The sequence below is a fragment of the Salvelinus sp. IW2-2015 genome, linkage group LG32 (genome assembly GCF_002910315.2).
Source record: "Salvelinus sp. IW2-2015 linkage group LG32, ASM291031v2, whole genome shotgun sequence".
Taxonomy (NCBI): domain Eukaryota; kingdom Metazoa; phylum Chordata; class Actinopteri; order Salmoniformes; family Salmonidae; genus Salvelinus; species Salvelinus sp. IW2-2015.
This window is the reverse complement of record NC_036871.1, coordinates 17,024,941-17,041,683: the sequence shown is the minus strand read 5'-3', so window position 1 is coordinate 17,041,683 and position 16,743 is coordinate 17,024,941. Positions and strand designations below refer to the sequence as shown.

Below are 16,743 nucleotides of genomic sequence, written 5' to 3'. Positions count from 1 at the left end.
TCTATCATTTCTGTAATTCAGGGCTCATCTGTAAAAGAGACCTTGGTCTCAGTATGACTCACTGATAAAAAAAGGTTAAATAAAAATAAATAAATGTGCATTATATAGCACACATAAACATCAGTGGTTCCATCAGCGCCCTGAAGTTGTGGGAGGATGATATGAAGCCAATACACTGCAGTATTCTAACATGRGGACCCAGAGGGAATTGACAGTCAGCCTAGCCTGTCTTTGTTATCTCAAATCAAATAAAAGTKAATTGGTCACTTACACATATTTGCAGATGTTAAGGCAGGTGCTGCGAAATGCTTGTGTTTCTAGCTCCAACAGTGCAGTAATAATATATAATATATGCAGTAATAATACCTTGTCTGCTTGAATTATTCAGGTTTAATATACTGTGTAGATGCAAACTGCCAGTGCTTTCTTCAATACTTTTCTATGGGAAGTTTACATACACCTTAGCCAAATACATTTAAACTCACATTTAATCCTGACATTTAATCCTAGTAAAAAKTCCCTGTTTTAGGTCAGTTAGGATCACCACTTTATTTTAAGAATGTGAAATGTCAGAATAATAGTAGAGAGAATGATTTATTTCAGCTTTTATTTCTTTCATCGGTCTATAAAAAAGTGGTCAGATGAAGCAGATGCTAAACTACAGGACTGTTTTGCTATCACAGACTGGAACGTGTTCCGGGATTCTTCCGACGGCATTGAGGAGTACACCACATCAGTCCCTGGCTTTATCAATAAGTGCATCGAGGACGTCATCCYCACAGTGACTGTACGTACATACCCCAACCAGAAGCCATGGATTACAGGCAACATTCGCACTGAGCTAAAGGGTAGAGCTGCCGCTTTCAAGGTGCGGGACTCTAACCCGGAAGCTTACAAGAAATCCCTCTATGCCCTGTGACGAACCATCAAACAGGCAAAGCGTCAATACAGGGCTAAGATTGAATCATACTACACCGGCTCCGACGCTCGTCGGATGTGGCAGGGCTTGCAAACTATTACAGACTACAAAGGGAAGCACAGCCCCGAGCTGGCCAGTGACATGAGCCTACCAGACGAGCTAAATCACTTCTATGCTCGCTTCGAGGTAAGCAACACTGAGGCATGCATGAGAGCATCAGCTGTTCCGGGCGACTGTGTGATCACRCACTCCGTAGCCGACGTGAGTAAGACCTTTAAACAGGTCAACATACACAAGGCTGCGGGGCCAGACGGATTACCAGGACGTGTGCTCCGGGCACAGGGACTAAGGTGTCTTCACTGACATTTTCAACATGTCCCTGATTGAGTCTGTAATACCAACATGTTTCAAGCAGACCACCATAGTCCCTGTTGCCCCACCTGGACAAAAGGAACACTTATGTGAGAATGCTATTCATTGAACAGCTCAGCGTTCAACACCATAGTACCTCAAAGCTCATCACTAAGCTAAGGATCCTGGGACGAAACACCTCCCTCTGCAACTGGATCCTGGACTTCCTGACGTGCCGCCCCAGGTGGTGAGGTTAGGTAGCAACACATCTGCCACGCTGATCCTCAACACTGGAGCTCCCCAGGGCTGCGTGCTCAGTCCCCTCCTGTACTCCCTGTTCACCCATGACTGCATGGCCAGGCACGACTCCAACACCATCATTAAGTTTACAGACGACACAACAGTGGTAGGCCTGATCACCGACAACGATGAGACAGCCTATAGGGAGGAGGTCAGAGACCTGGCCGTGTGGTGCCAGAATAACAACCTATCCCTCAACGTAACCAAGACTAAGGAGATGATTGTGGACTACAGGAAAAGGAGGACCGAGCACGCCCCTATTCTCATCGACTGGGCTGTAGTGGAGCAGGTTGAGAGCTTCAAGTTCCTTGCTGTCCACATCACCAACAAACTAGAATGGTCCAAACACACCAAGACATTCATGAAGAGAGCACGACAAAGCCTATTCCCMCTCAGGACCCTAAAAATATTTGGCATGGGTCCTGAGATCCTCAAAAGGTTCTACAGCTGCAACATCGAGAGCATCCTGACTGGTTGCATCACTGTCTGGTACGGCAATTGCTCGGCCTCTGACCGCAAGGCACAACAGAGGGTAGTGCGTACGGCCCAGTGCATCACTGGGGCTAAGCGGYCTGCCATCCAGGACCTCTACACCAGGCGGTGTCAGAGGAAGGCCCTAATAATTGTCAAAGACCCCAGCCACCCCAGTCATAGACTGTTCTCTCTACTACCGCATGGCAAGCGGTACCGAAGTGCCAAGTCTATGACTAAAAGGCTTCTCAACAGTTTTTACCCCCAAGTCAAAAGGACCACTTGAACAGGTAATCAAATTGGTACCTGGACTATTTGCATTGTTTTCCCCCCCAACCCCTCTTTTTACGCTGCTGCTACTCTCTGTTTATCATATATGCATAGTCACTTTAACTATACATTCATGTACATACTACCTCAATTGGGCCGACCAACCAGTGCTCCCGCACATTGGCTAACCGGGCTATCTGCATTGTGTCCCGCCACCCGCCACCCACCACCCACCAATCCCTCTTTTACGTTACTGCTACTCTCTGTTCATTATATATGCATAGTCACTTTAACCATATCNCCACCCGCCACCCACCACCCACCAATCCCTCTTTTACGTTACTGCTACTCTCTGTTCATTATATATGCATAGTCACTTTAACCATATCTACATGTACATACTACCTCAATCAGCCTGACTAACMGGTGTCTGTATGTAGCCTCGCTACTTTTATAGCCTAGCTACTGTATATAGCCTGTCTTTTTACTGTTGTTTTATTTCTTTACCTACCTATTGTTCACCTAATACCTTTTTTCGCACWATTTTTTTGAAAAATACCTGTTGTATTCGGCGCACGTGACAAATAAACTTTGATTTGATTTGATTTCATCACATTCCCAGTGGGTCAGAAGTTTACATACACTCAATTAGTATTTGGTAACATTGTCTTTAAATTGTTTAACTTGGGTCAAACGTTTAGGGTAGCCTTCCACAAGCTTCCCACAATAAGTTGGGTGAATTTTGGCCCATTCCTCCTGACAGAGCTGGTGTATCTGCGTCAGGTATGTAGGCCTCCTTCCTCACATAATGCCTTTTCAGTTCTGCCCACAAATGTTCTATAGGTTTGAGGTCAGGGCTTTGTGACGTGGCCACTCCAATACCTTCACTTTGTTGTCCTTAAGCCATTTTTCCACAACTTCGGAAATATGCTTGGGGTCATTGTCCATTTGGAAGACCCATTTACGACCAAGCTTTAACTTCCTGACTGATGTCTTRAGATGTTGCTTCAATATATCCACATAGTTTTCCTCCTCATGATGCCATCTATTTTGTGAAGTGCACCAGTCCCTCCTGCAGCAAAGCACCCCCACAACATGATGCTGCCACCCCCGTGCTTCACGGTTGGGATGGTGTTCTTCGGGCTTGCAAGTTTTTCCGAAGAACATAACGATGGTCATTATGGCCAAACAGTTACATTTTTGTTTCATCAGACCAGAGGACATTTCTCCAAAAAGTATGATCTTTGTCCCCATGTGCAGTTGCAAACCGTAGTCTGGCTTTTTATGGCGGTTTTGGAGCAGTGGCTTCTTCCTTGCTGAGYGGCCTTTCAGGTTATGTCGATACATGAGTTGTTTTACTGTGGATATAGATACTTTTGTACCTGTTTCCTCCAGCAACTTCACAATGTCCTTTGCTGTTGTTCTGGGATTGATTTGCACTTTTCACACCAAAGTACATTCATCTCTAGGAGACAGAGATGATGGCTGCGTGGTCCCATGGTGTTTATACTTGCGTACTATTGTTTGAACCAGACTTGTGGAGGTCTACAATTTGTTTTCTGAGGTCTTGACTGATTTCTTTTGATTTTCCCATGATGTTAAGCAAAGAGGCACTGAGTTTGAAGGTAGGCCTTGGAATTTCCAAGTTGTTTAAAGGCACAGTCAACTTAGTGTATGTAAACTTCTGACCCACTGGAATTGTAAAACAGTGAATTATAAGTGAAATATTCTGTCTGTAAACAATTGTTGTAAAAATGACTTGTGTCATGCACAAAGTAGATGTCCTAACCGACTTGCCAAAACTATAGTYTGTTAACAAGAAATTTGTGGAGTGGTTGAAAAACAAGTTTTAATGACTCCAACCTAAGTGTATGTAAACTTTCGACTTCAACTGTATATAATTTTTGCATCCCTGACTTCATATGAGCACTAGAGGGCAGTGTAAAGAAAAGCGCGCAGATTTATTTTCTCACGTGGAGTTCCTCTTGATGAAACAGCTTCACTTCCTCMTCGTTGTTGTTTAGATCCGGTTCGGTCCTTTCCGCTTGCAGTCAGTGGACAAACGTGCTCCGAAAAAATGGCACTTTATAATTTTAAGAAGATTATGGTGGTTCCCACCTCAAAGGTACGTTTTTACACGTTTTACAAGTTGTTGATGTGTCTCTCCGGAAAATACCGACTCTAAATACTGAAAACATTGTTTATCTGGTTGGAATTAAATGTCTGCTTCTAGAGAGAGACACGTGTTGTGTTTGGGAAGGGAGAGAAAAGCCACGCATGACATTTCTTATTTTTGGGGGTCAACAGTATACATACAAATGCGTGTCTAGCGATGTGAATTGTTTGTAATTGTAAAACACATAGTATTGACAAGTACGTTTTTGATTACATTGTCCTCGTTCAATGTGCTGATTGCCGTTCCATTGCCGTCCCAATGTATTTCACAGGAATTCATTGACATCACTTTATCGAAAACCCAAAGGAAGACTCCGACAGTAGTACACAAGCATTATCAAATTCACCGCATCAGGCATTTCTACATGCGCAAGGTGAAATTCACCCAACAGAACTATCATGACCGGCTCTCCCAGATTTTGACAGACTTCCCCAAATTGGACGTAAGTAATGTTATTGCTTTGAAAGTCTTGTAAAATTCACAAACTACCAAGTTCCACTTTGTGCTAATGAATAATATGGTCTTCCRCAGGATATCCATCCTTTCTATGCAGATTTGATGAATGTCTTGTATGACAAAGACCATTACAAGTTGGCTTTGGGACAGATCAACATCGCAAAGAATTTGATTGACAAGTATGAAGCTTACTTTAACCACTTCTTTTTTTTTTTGTTGCTTACACTGATCATATATGTTGGTCAATTTGGAGCGGAAACCATTCAAATGTGTTCTTGTTGCAGTGTTTCCAAAGACTATGTTCGACTGATGAAGTATGGTGATTCCCTGTACCGCTGTAAACAATTGAAGCGCGCTGCTCTGGGTCGAATGTGCACCATCATGAAGCGACAGAAGCAAAGCTTGGAATACCTGGAACAAGGCAATCTTTTAGTTATTTACTTCGTTTGATGAAAGGCAATGTATGCGTGCCTGTAAATGGCTCCGGTGCACATATACTAAAGACATTAGCCTCCAGCTGTCATTTTTATGTTGTTAACATTTTGTTCTTGTTTTTACAGTGCGCCAGCATCTTTCCCGTTTACCAACGATTGATCCCAACACTCGGACTCTACTGCTTTGTGGATATCCTAATGTGGGCAAGTCTAGTTTCATCAACAAGGTATGCATTCCTGTTGTTGTTGTTCTTTGTCAGTTCAATGGTTGGTAGAACCTTTAGAGTGCTCAAATAACATTGTATTGCTCACATGCGCAGAATACAGCAGGTGTAGACTTTACAGTGAAATCCATACTTACGAGCCCATTCCCAACAATGCAGATTTAACTCAGACAATTATTTGCGAAATAAAAAAAGCCAATAGTAACACAAAAACAATAACAAGGCTATATTCAAAGAGTACCAGTACCGAGTCAATGTGCAGGGGTACAAGGTAATTGAGGTAATACTGTATGTACATGTGGGTAGGGGTAAAAGTGAYTAGGCAATCAGGATATATAATAAACAGAGTAGCAGCAGCATGTTTGTGTTGTAGTTTTAGTGTAGTATGTGTGGGTAGAGTCTAGTGAGTGTGCATAGAGCCAGTGCAAGAGAGTGCAAAACAATTAAGATAAATAAATKATAAAGGGTGTCACTGTAAATAATCCGGGTAGCCAATCGATTAACCTCTCTTGGGTAMGTGAGACGTTAGCGTCCCACCTCTTCAACAGCCAGTGAAACTGCTGGGCGCCAAATTTAAATACAGAAATACTCATTATAAAAATTCAGAAAACAAAAYATATTTTACATAGGTTTAAAGATTAACTTCTTGTGAATCCAACCACGGTGTCAGATAAATAAATAAAAACTGCTTTACGGCGAAAGCATACCTTACGATTATTTGAGAACATAGCCCAGTGGACAAATCATTACAAACAGTAACCAGCCAAGTAGAAGAGTTACACAAGTCAGAAATAGAGATAAAATTAATCCCTTACCTTTGATGATCTTCAYATGGTTGCACTCAGCAGACATTCATTTACTCAATACATTTTCCTTTGTTTGATAAAGTCTCTTTATATCCAAAAACCTCTGTTTTGTTCACACGTTTTGTTCAGTAATCCACAGGCTCAAATGCAGTCAAAACAGGCAGACCAAAAATTCAAATTATATCCGTAAAGTTCATAGAAACATGTCAAACGATGTTTATATTCAATCCTCAGGTTGTTTTTAGCCTAAATAATCGATAATATTTCAACCGGACAATAACGTCGTCAATTTAAAAGGTAAACAAGAAAGGCACTCTCTCGGTCTTGCGCATGAAAAAGCTCTGTGACACTTTAGGGGCCACGCATTCAGACTGCTCTTATTTCCTAATTTTTCAGAATACAAGCCTGAAACAATTTCTAAAGACTGTTGACATCTAGTTTGAGCCTGTGGACATAGGAACTGCAATTTGAGTCCTAAGTCAATGGATACTGTAATGGCATTGAATAGAAAATGACAAAACCCCAAAAAAACTACTTCCCGGATGGATTTTTCTCCGGTTTTCGCCTGCCAAATCAGTTCTGTTACACTCACATACACTATTTTAACAGTTTTGGAAACTTTAGAGTGTKTTCTATCCAAATCTACCAGTTATATGCATATYATATCTTCTGGGCCCGAGAAGCAGGCAGTTTAATTTGGGCATGCTTTTCATCCAAAATTCCGAATGCTGCCCCCTACCCTAGAGAAGTTAACTGTTCRGCAGTCTGATGGCWGGAGCCTTTTGGTCCCAGACTTGGCGCTCYGGTACCACTTGCCGTGCAGTAGCAGAGAGAACAGTCTATGACTTGGGGGGCTGGAGTCTTTGACTATTTTTAGGGCCTTCCTCTGACATTGCCTGGTACAGAGGCCTATATTTGTCCTATATCCCAGMCCCCGTCCCCGCAGGAGGCCTTGGGTGGCAGGGAGTTAAGCCCCAGTGATGTACTGGGCCTCATGCACTACCCTCTGTAGCGCCAAGCAGTTGTCATASCAAGCGGTGATGCAGCCAGTCAAGATGCTCTCAATGGTGCAGCTGTAGAACTTTGAGGATCTGATGGGCCATGCCGAATCCATTAGTTTGGTGTATTTTTAAATCAAGTTTAAGCACCCATTGTTAGAGCCATTGCACTATGTTTCTTGTCTGCATTGCTGCACAATGTATCAATCTTAGTYGGGTTGTTGTTGTAAATAATGTTGTCAATGACTTCCCTGGTAAAATAATGGCAACTAGAAATAAATGGGTTGAGGTTAATTTGAACATCTTGTTTACATATGCAGAACGTGGATAAAATGTGTCATACAAAACATTTTAGTAGTGTGAGAAAAGAGTTCAGCTTCGTCAACATGTCTTCCCCAGGTCACCAGAGCTGATGTTGAAGTCCAGCCCTACGCCTTCACCACCAAGTCCTTGTTCGTCGGCCACATGGATTACAAATACCTTCGTTGGCAGGTAAGATGGCCTTTATGCACTTACACGCCAGCTATCTCTAGCTGGAATAGATTGGAACTGTTATATATTTGATATTCATACACTTTTCCGCCAGATTGTACTTGGTAGGAAACTAGATCACAACACAGATACATCAAGTACCCTTTGTAGGTCTGTGATGAGAAATCATGCACCACGCTGAACATGTGATGGATAACCCCTACCACAATATCTGAGACCTTCAATAAAGTAGTCTAGGTAGTGTTCGTTTCTCTCTCAATCACGAGTTGTCGAATATGATTAACACCTGGACCATTTAATGTGTATTGCTAACTCCATATGGCCGYAGGTGGTTGACACCCCAGGGATCTTGGACCACCCTTTGGAGGAGAGGAACACCATTGAGATGCAGGCCATCACAGCCCTGGCCCATCTGCGTTCTGCCGTGCTCTACGTGATGGACGTCTCCGAGCAGTGTGGCCAAACCCTGGAGCAGCAGCTCGAGCTCTTCAACAACATCCGGCCCCTCTTTGCCAACAAGGTCAGAGGTCATGTGTTATGGAGGCACTATTGATAATTTTTTAAGGCTGCATCACAAATGACACACTACTCCCTTTATAGTGCATTACTTTTGACCAGGGTCCATAGGACTGGTCAAAAGTAGTGGATTGTATAAGGAATAGGGTGCCTATACAGACCATGTTTTATGGAAGCAGCATTGTCGATAGTTGTAAGCTTGTGAGTTAGTCAACAGCTTGGTCAAAAGTCAAAACCTTCCCCTTCTTTTAAAGCACCCTGCTAAAATTGTGGGGGTGAAGCCTTTGGGCTTGGCTCTTGCGGCCATGTAAGCATGGGTACACCAAGGAAGGATAGAACAGGCCCAGGATCGCAAGTGAGGCTAGGACGAATCTCTTCCTTAATGTCCAGTGTCTTTTGTCTCAAGGCTCTGTGCTACATTATTTCTCTGAAACGGGCAAGGCATGTAAAAAAAAAAAACGGGGGAAAAAACCTTTCGACCCCTATAGAATTCTGGAATGCTGCTTTAGATTACTGATTAGTAATTTAAGATGAAACAAATTTTCTCACACAGCTCAAAAACAAATAACAACTGACAATTACAAGTTAACGTAGTTTTAAAGAGCACAGCCTCTTATTTAATGACACAACATTCATGTCAATAGGGATAACACTCATTTTGTCTTCTATTGTGTATAGACACTATCAGAAAACGATTAACACTCAACACAACAAAAAACCCTTGAGTATTTCAATTGTAGTAAATCTGACTAAATTACTCRCTCAAAATGTACCAAGTTTAATATATTATACTTATAAATATTATTTTCATATAAATAAAAATATGATCTAAAATGTGGCCAGAGGACAATTCAGAAGTATTTCAAAACCTACACAGAGTAGGCTATTTGATTGACAACTATTCTTACTTCTGTAACATTGTAAAAATGCAGACAACTGTTCATATTCACACAAAAAAAAAATGTGGGTAACCTCTCAATAAGATTTAGTACAGACCAGGCCTGACMCAAAATATAGAAATAGTAGCATACTTTGACAACAATTCAGTGAATGCAACAAGTATTATTCAATATTATAAAATAAAAATAAAAAATCACCTTTATTTAACTAGGCAAGTCAGTTAAGAACAAATTCTTATTTACGTTGACGGCCAAACCCGGACGACGCTTGGCCAGTTGTGCGCCGCCCTATGGGACTCCCAATCACGGCCTGATGTGATTTAGCCTGGATTTGAACCAGGGACTGTAGTGGCGCCTCTTGCACTGAGACTAAGACCGCCGCGCCACTCGGGAGCCGCCAGATGGAGACAAATAAAGAGCGAAGATACAAAACACAACAAACTTCRTAGACAATAAAAGATTTGTTGGACATTCATATTTCACACGGTCACTTTAGTGTTTTCATTTAGCCTACAACGTCATGGAACTTCTGGAAGCACAGCCCCATAGAGCACCCAAAGGAGGTTTCTACACATCTCCCACTCTTTGCCCTGCGTCCACTCCGGATGCACACCACACACCCTCTCTTGCGCCCTTCAAACTTCACCTGCTTTCAAATTATGAGTTACAACTCGGTCCACACGCCCTGGTGCCACACTCTTGGCTCCCCTCTTCCTGCCACTGTAGCCATATCACAAAGTGAATGCACAAGCTGCATTCTGAATGCCTTCAGGGACCAGCACCTGCGGTTTCTGGGAAGAGGCCTTTGCAGGGTCCCCCACACAATGTACGCATTTATGATGGCAATGTTGAGCATCCCTCAAAACRCATACTTCCACCATTTTCTGCCTGTGTGTCCAACATTGTAATAGCTCCTCAGTTGGTGAAGATGGTCAACCCCTATAGGAACAGAGTAACGGAGGGAGGGGGGGTAACAAATAAGATAATTGTGGTCAATTGTCCACCGGTCTAAAGTCCATTGCTCGTGTTTCTTCTTCTTATTGATGTCCTTTAGTAGTAGTTTCTTTGCAGCAATTCGACCATGAAGGCCTGATTCATGCAGTCTATGAATATATCCTCCTCGCAAACATGACAAACCATAAACTAATCCCAACAGATAAACACATTACTCTAGCCTTTGTTTCGGTGGCTAATTAGCTGGTTGTCTGTACTGCTAGCTAGGGAAAGTGACAGCTGAGGTTGATACTTCGTGAGCGCAGCCCACATTTACCGCTACTCACAACATTTCTTGTCTGACAGACTAACTATACTGAACACAAATATAAATGCAACAATTTCAACAATCTTACTGAGTTACAGTTCACAAAAGAAAATCAGTCAATTGAAATTGCCCTAATCTAGTGGATAATGGATTTCACATGACCGGGYAAGGGCAACAGTTTTCTGGCAACAGCTCTGGTGGACATTCCTGCCGTCAGCATGCCAATTGCACGCTCCCTCAACTGCACATTTTAGTGGCCTTTCATTATCCCCAGCACAAGGTGCACTTGTGTAATGACTATGCTGTTTAATTAGCTTCTTGATATGCCACACCTGTCATGTCGATGGATTATCTTGGCAAAGGAGACATTTTCACTAACAGGGATGTAAATAAATTTGTGAACATCATTTGAGATAAATAAGCTTTTTGTGCATATGGAGAAATTCTTTCAGCTCATGAAACATGGGACCAACACTTTACATGGTGCATTTATAATTTTGTTCAGTATAGTTAGCTAGCTAACTATAGCAAGCATCTTGACTATATACAGCTAAACCCTGCARCTTGAGCCCGAGAGCAATCATTTGAGTACCACCGCTGATGTGTCCGCCTGTAYCAACCAAGTTATCATGACAGGACTTGCTAATCTGAGAGCTATTCCCCAAGTTTCACAGCATCAAACATCGACAACACCAAACATACATCTGCTGTTTACTTATTTCACTCACCTCGACATCATCGCTTTTCAAAGTGCAAGGACTGGTCCGAATCCGTATCACCAACCAACATAGATACAGCTTCTTTCACAGTGAAAAGTCGTGTCCACTTCTGTGCTGTCATTTTGAGTAGTGGCGTTTAAAAAATAAAAAAAACGTTAAAGTCAAATGACGGCCTACACTGTTTCTGGTTTCACTCAAATATGATGTTATTGTATTTTTTCCCCCCTCTAGCCGTTGCTCATTGTGGCAAACAAGTGTGATGTCAAGAAGATCAGTGAACTCACTGAAGAAGACCAGGTTTGTAGTTTTTTTTTCATGTTCGTTAATATATTCTCTATATTTACTTTGGCTGTATKTTTCGCCCCAGTTTACTTTGTCATCCTCTTCCAAGATGGGACTTGCTTGTCAGGGTTTCCTACTTTGTTTCCTCAGAAAATCTTTGCTGACCTTACTGCAGAGGGCATCTCTGTCATTGAAACCAGCACTTTGACTGAGGAGGGAGTGATGACTGTGAAAACAGAAGTGAGCAGTCTAGTCCACTCTTCTGATTACTAACAATTTGCTAGTAGCACATTTTAAAAACATAMWTTTTTTATTTRTTTTTTAAATCTATRAATAACTAGTATTTTCTWCAATTTCAGGCCTGTGACAAACTTCTGKCCCATCGTGTCGAYGGCAAAATGAAGGGCAAGAAGGTGCATGATGTGCTCAACAGATTGCATTTAGCAGTGCCTGCGAAGAGGGACGAGAAGGTAGGCTAAACACTACTCTCTGTGGAAGTGTACGTCTTTCCACACTTAGTTGTTTGCAAGTCAGAAGCATGATTTTGGTCATGTTAAAAAAAAATTGTTTATATACATTTTGAATGTGAACAGGTGAAATTGAGTTGTCCTGTTTTCTCAACACTAGGCGAGACCACCGTTCATTCCGGAGGGAGCGAGGATTGGCAGGAAAACAATGGAGGTGGATGCACCCAAACGCAAAACGGTAGAGCCACACTAATAATAGTAACAGTTGTGGAAGGATTATCTTGGAAGAGCCTTGGATGTAATCCGTGTGGGTTATGTTGTGGTAAACATGCATTGTAAAGATCTAGCTGTCTTACTAAGTATTATTTCATGAATTACCAATTTCTATCATTGATTTACAGGAAAGAGATCTGGAGGTGGAGATGGGAGATGATTATGTCCTGGACCTACAGAGTATGTATATTGACGTTGTCATCAACTTTATAAAAAGCTTGTCTAAAAGGATATTGTGTACATGGTTATCAGAACTTATTTGGTCCATTTTCTCTAATACTTGATATTTCCTCTTTTCAGAATATTGGGATCTGATGAATCAAGATGAGAAATATGATGTGATTCCTGAAATATGGGAGGGTCACAACATTGCAGATTATATCGACCCTGAAATCATGAAGGTGAGTAGGGGGGGTGAAACCACTGATCTTGGTGACCATAGTTATTGTTGATCCGTATGGATAGGATGTACAGTTCTGCCACTATAGCTGCCAACATGGACTGAAAAGGGATAATTGACAAGAATGGGAATGCCTTTCTAGTGATTTCATGGAATCGTAGACTTAAATGGATGCCTTTTCCTGACATCTCTCTCATGCCCATACAGAACCTGGAGGATCTGGAGAAGGAGGAGGAGCTGAAGGTGAAGGCAGGGGAGTACGAGACTGATGAGGAAAGCGAGGACGAGGAGATGCAGGAGATCCGTCAGCTGGCCAAACAGATCAAAGAGAAGAGGAAGCTGATGATCGTTTGCTCCAAAGACAAGGATGTGCATGGCCCCAGACTACCCAGAACTGTCAAGAAGGTGACATGGACATCTTGTTTATATGCATAGAACTTTTAAAGTTCATCTTGTTTTATTTTCGGTCTTACTAATCACTGGGCCAAAATGTTAAACATTTACAGGTTGAAAGAAAAACCCTGGAGAAGGAAATGGGAGACCTTGGTCTGGACATGACTGGCAAAGATGGCGTAAGTTGCTTTTCATTTAGTTCTGTGTAAGTCAAGTACAATGTCTTAATACAAGCTACAGACCGGATACTATATTCACACATTGCTGTTCATGTCCTTTCAGAGCCACTATGCAGTGAATGCCCGTAGATCCCGGAGCGTTGGCATTGCCAAGAAGCGTAAGCGTGAAGCGTCTGTAGTTCCCACCTCTCGAACCCGCAGCCAGAGTGCCTCTCGTCTTCCACGCGACCAATCTGGTGTTCGCGATCCTAAGGTATGTGATGTAGGCTACGCTAGATTTCCCTGTCATCAGGTGAAATGGTTTGTGTTAAAAATATGCACAATGCATATTGGGGGTTAGTGTTAGTCCCTTGGTTTAAAGAAACATATGTTATGAAGATTGAGTTTGTCTGAAGTGGAACCCTATTATTGGCCCTGGTCAAAGTAGTGCTCTATATATGGATAAGAGTTCCATTTGGGACGCAACCTGTGTTTTGCTGAGGATTTACTTAAAGTATGTTTTCCTGTATAGATGGCGAAACATGCCAAGAAGTTGATGAAGAACCAACAGAAGGACATGAACCGCCAGGGGAAGAAGGGAGAGGCAGACAGACATGTATTTGACCTCAAGCCAAAACATCTTTTCTCTGGCAAGAGGAAGTCCGGAACCAACGATCACAGATAAAGGCATCGATCGATGCGGTTTACTTTTTTCAGAGTCTAGTCCAGCTTCTGTATCAATTGTATACTCTTTCCTCTGGAATAAAACTGAACATAATTCAGGAAACGGCAAACATTATCATTCATTATATTGATGTATTGAGTGACACGGACGTGTCATTTCTGGTTTTGAAAAGCTGCAGCTGTGCAGTGGAGCACAAACATCAAATCTGACAAGGTATCAGCAAGCAATGAGATGTTGGTGGATTTTAGTGGTAGTTCAACTTGTCACTTACGTTAACACCCATAGTCATAGCTTCCAATCGCTGTGGCTACCAATTGATATACTAAAAGCTCAAATAGCATTCGAGKAAAGTGTACTTGATTTGTAAACTTTCATTGGAACGTCTTGCCTTAACTCCTGGAATTTAATACAAAGTGTATTTCTTTGGTGTTGCTAGAAACATAAATAACATGAAGCTGCATGCACCGTAACAGTTAAGCCCTCTCACTAAATGTGAGTTTCTTCTACAGTGTACACTGAAGTGGGGGAACTGATTAAATGCTMAATTGAAATTTGTCTCTGGTGCTTTATTAACATCAAATATACTGAATACTTTAATATTGATCTTGTCCTGCCTGTTTATTAAATAGTGTRATCGAAAGATATAATAAATGATGTACCAGTTCAGGAAATATTAGGAAACTGGAAAATATTGTGTGATGCACTCAATGGGCCTGTTCTAAAGTGGGATGTTAAATCATAGCTTGGTCAACAACTAGAATCAGAGATCTGTATATAATGACCAGATGCTCATGACTCCATCCTAACAATGAGGTTGTTTGTTTATCTGGCTGGTTTATCCCAGTGGGAGGAGTTTGGATCGGGTGAACCAGGTGCCCCGCTCTGGCCAAGTCTGCTAAAAACAAAAGTGAGAAGCATGTGGAGTGATGAGTAGGATTCTGTTTTCACATGCAAAAGTGATTGCTTTTGATAAAAACTAGTGCTGAGCGATTAGTGCTTTTTGAGATGGGTTTCGACTATGAAAAATTGTGATTCTACAAGGCAGAGTAAAAGTTAATACATGCCCCATGATGGTAGTGACTGCCCATGACTGCTTATCACTTATTAACCATCGGTTATTCACATTACTTTAGGCCTGTTTTAATAAAATATTTCAGTTGTGTATATTACATTTGTTTTATTTGATGACTATTTCATTCCAAATCATCTGATCTCTATAGAGCTGCTGTCTGACGAAATCACATTTTGTAGTTCTAAGTAAGGCATACTTTGACTGAATACCAATACCTCGCAAAGCAACTGCTCTATGTATCCCCTCTTGATCACACAAAAATCAGGCGTAAAAGAAACMGACCGGACAAGTAGCTGCACAATGGATTATGGTCATTGTAGTTAGTTCAGCGCAGAAAACATGATAATTATGTAGAACATTGGCCAGTTGGAAACTACACTGAACAAAAATATAAATGCAACATGTAAAGTGTTGGTCCCATGTTTCATGAGCTGAAAYAAAAGATTACAGAAATGTTCCATGCACACACATTTGTTTACATCCCTGTTAGTGAGCATTTCTCCTTTGCCAAGATAGTCCATTCACCTGACAGGTGTGACATCAAGAAGCTGATTAAACAGCATGATCATTACACRGGTCCACCTTGTGCTGGGGGCAATAAAAGGCCACTAAARTGTACAGTTTTGTCACAACACAATGCTACAGATGTCTCAAGTTTTGAGGGAGYGTTCAATTGGCATGCTGACTGCAGGAATGTCCACCAGATCTGTTGCCAGAGAATTGAATGTTCATTTCTCTACCATAAGCCATAAATGTTGTTTTAGAGAATTTGGCAGTACTTCCAACCGACCTCACAACCGCAGACCACGTGTATGGTGTCGTGTGGGCGAGCGGTTTGCTGATGTCAAAGTTGTGAACAGAGTGCCCCATGGTGGCAGTGCGGTTATGGTATGGGCAGGCATAAGCTACGGACAACAAACACAATTGCATTWTATCGATGGAAATTTGAATGCAAAGAGATGTCGTGACAATGGTCCTGAGGCGCATTGTCATGCCATTCATTTGCTGTCATCGCCTCGTGTTTCAGCATGATAATGCATGGCCCCATGTCACAAGGATCTGTACACAATTCCTGGAAGTTGAAAATTACCCAGTTCAACCATGACCTGCATACTCACCATACATGTCACCCAGTGAGCATGTTTGGGATGCTCTGAATCAACGTTTGCGACAGCGTGTTCCAGTTCCCGCCAATATCCAGCAACTTCGCACAGCCATTGAAGAGGAGTGGGACAACATTCCACAGGCCACAATCAACAGCTGGATCAACTCTATGCGAAGGAGCTGTGTCGCGCTGTATGAGGCAAATGGTGGTCACACCAGACATTGGCTGGTTTTCTGATCCACGCCCTTAACTTTTTTTTTGTATCTGCGACCAACAGATGCATATCTGGATTCCCAGTTGTGAAATCCATAAAATTGACTGATTTCCTTATATGAACTGTGACTCAGTAAAATCTTTGAAGTGGTTGCCTTTATATTTTCCTACTACGTCACACATAGTGAACTGGGCATGATCTGATTTATCTCCCAATTGACATCTGTCGATTAGTTGTTTAAAAACAGAAAAATAACCAACATTTCGGGTTAATCACTCAGCACAAATAAAAACAATATCTGCCTTCCCAATGAAAACTAGTTTCTGGACGATGCACCATGCTGCCTTGTTGTGACAACATAACCGAGCAGCGCAGATTACTGTTCTATTTGAGAAGGTTGCT

At 41.9% G+C, this 16,743-nt stretch overlaps 1 protein-coding gene and 1 non-coding gene across 2 annotated transcripts; both read left to right on the top strand.

The window, feature by feature from the left end:
* The first annotated feature begins 4,327 nt into the window (after nucleotides 1-4,327).
* On the top strand, nucleotides 4,328-14,501 carry gtpbp4 (GTP binding protein 4). Its single transcript, XM_023977079.2, has 17 exons — nucleotides 4,328-4,436; nucleotides 4,759-4,929; nucleotides 5,019-5,122; nucleotides 5,228-5,364; nucleotides 5,504-5,604; nucleotides 7,805-7,897; nucleotides 8,226-8,417; nucleotides 11,524-11,589; nucleotides 11,725-11,814; nucleotides 11,934-12,044; nucleotides 12,202-12,279; nucleotides 12,443-12,494; nucleotides 12,615-12,715; nucleotides 12,922-13,119; nucleotides 13,221-13,286; nucleotides 13,390-13,539; nucleotides 13,798-14,501. The coding sequence occupies exons 1-17, from the start codon at nucleotides 4,389-4,391 to the stop codon at nucleotides 13,948-13,950; spliced, it is 1,911 nt and encodes a 636-aa protein (XP_023832847.1). The 5' UTR covers nucleotides 4,328-4,388; the 3' UTR covers nucleotides 13,951-14,501.
* LOC111957330 (small nucleolar RNA SNORA81) lies at nucleotides 8,654-8,835 on the top strand. The gene has a single exon (XR_002876372.1). It is a non-coding gene; the product is annotated as a small nucleolar RNA SNORA81 (small nucleolar RNA).
* Nucleotides 14,502-16,743: the final 2,242 nt, after the last annotated feature.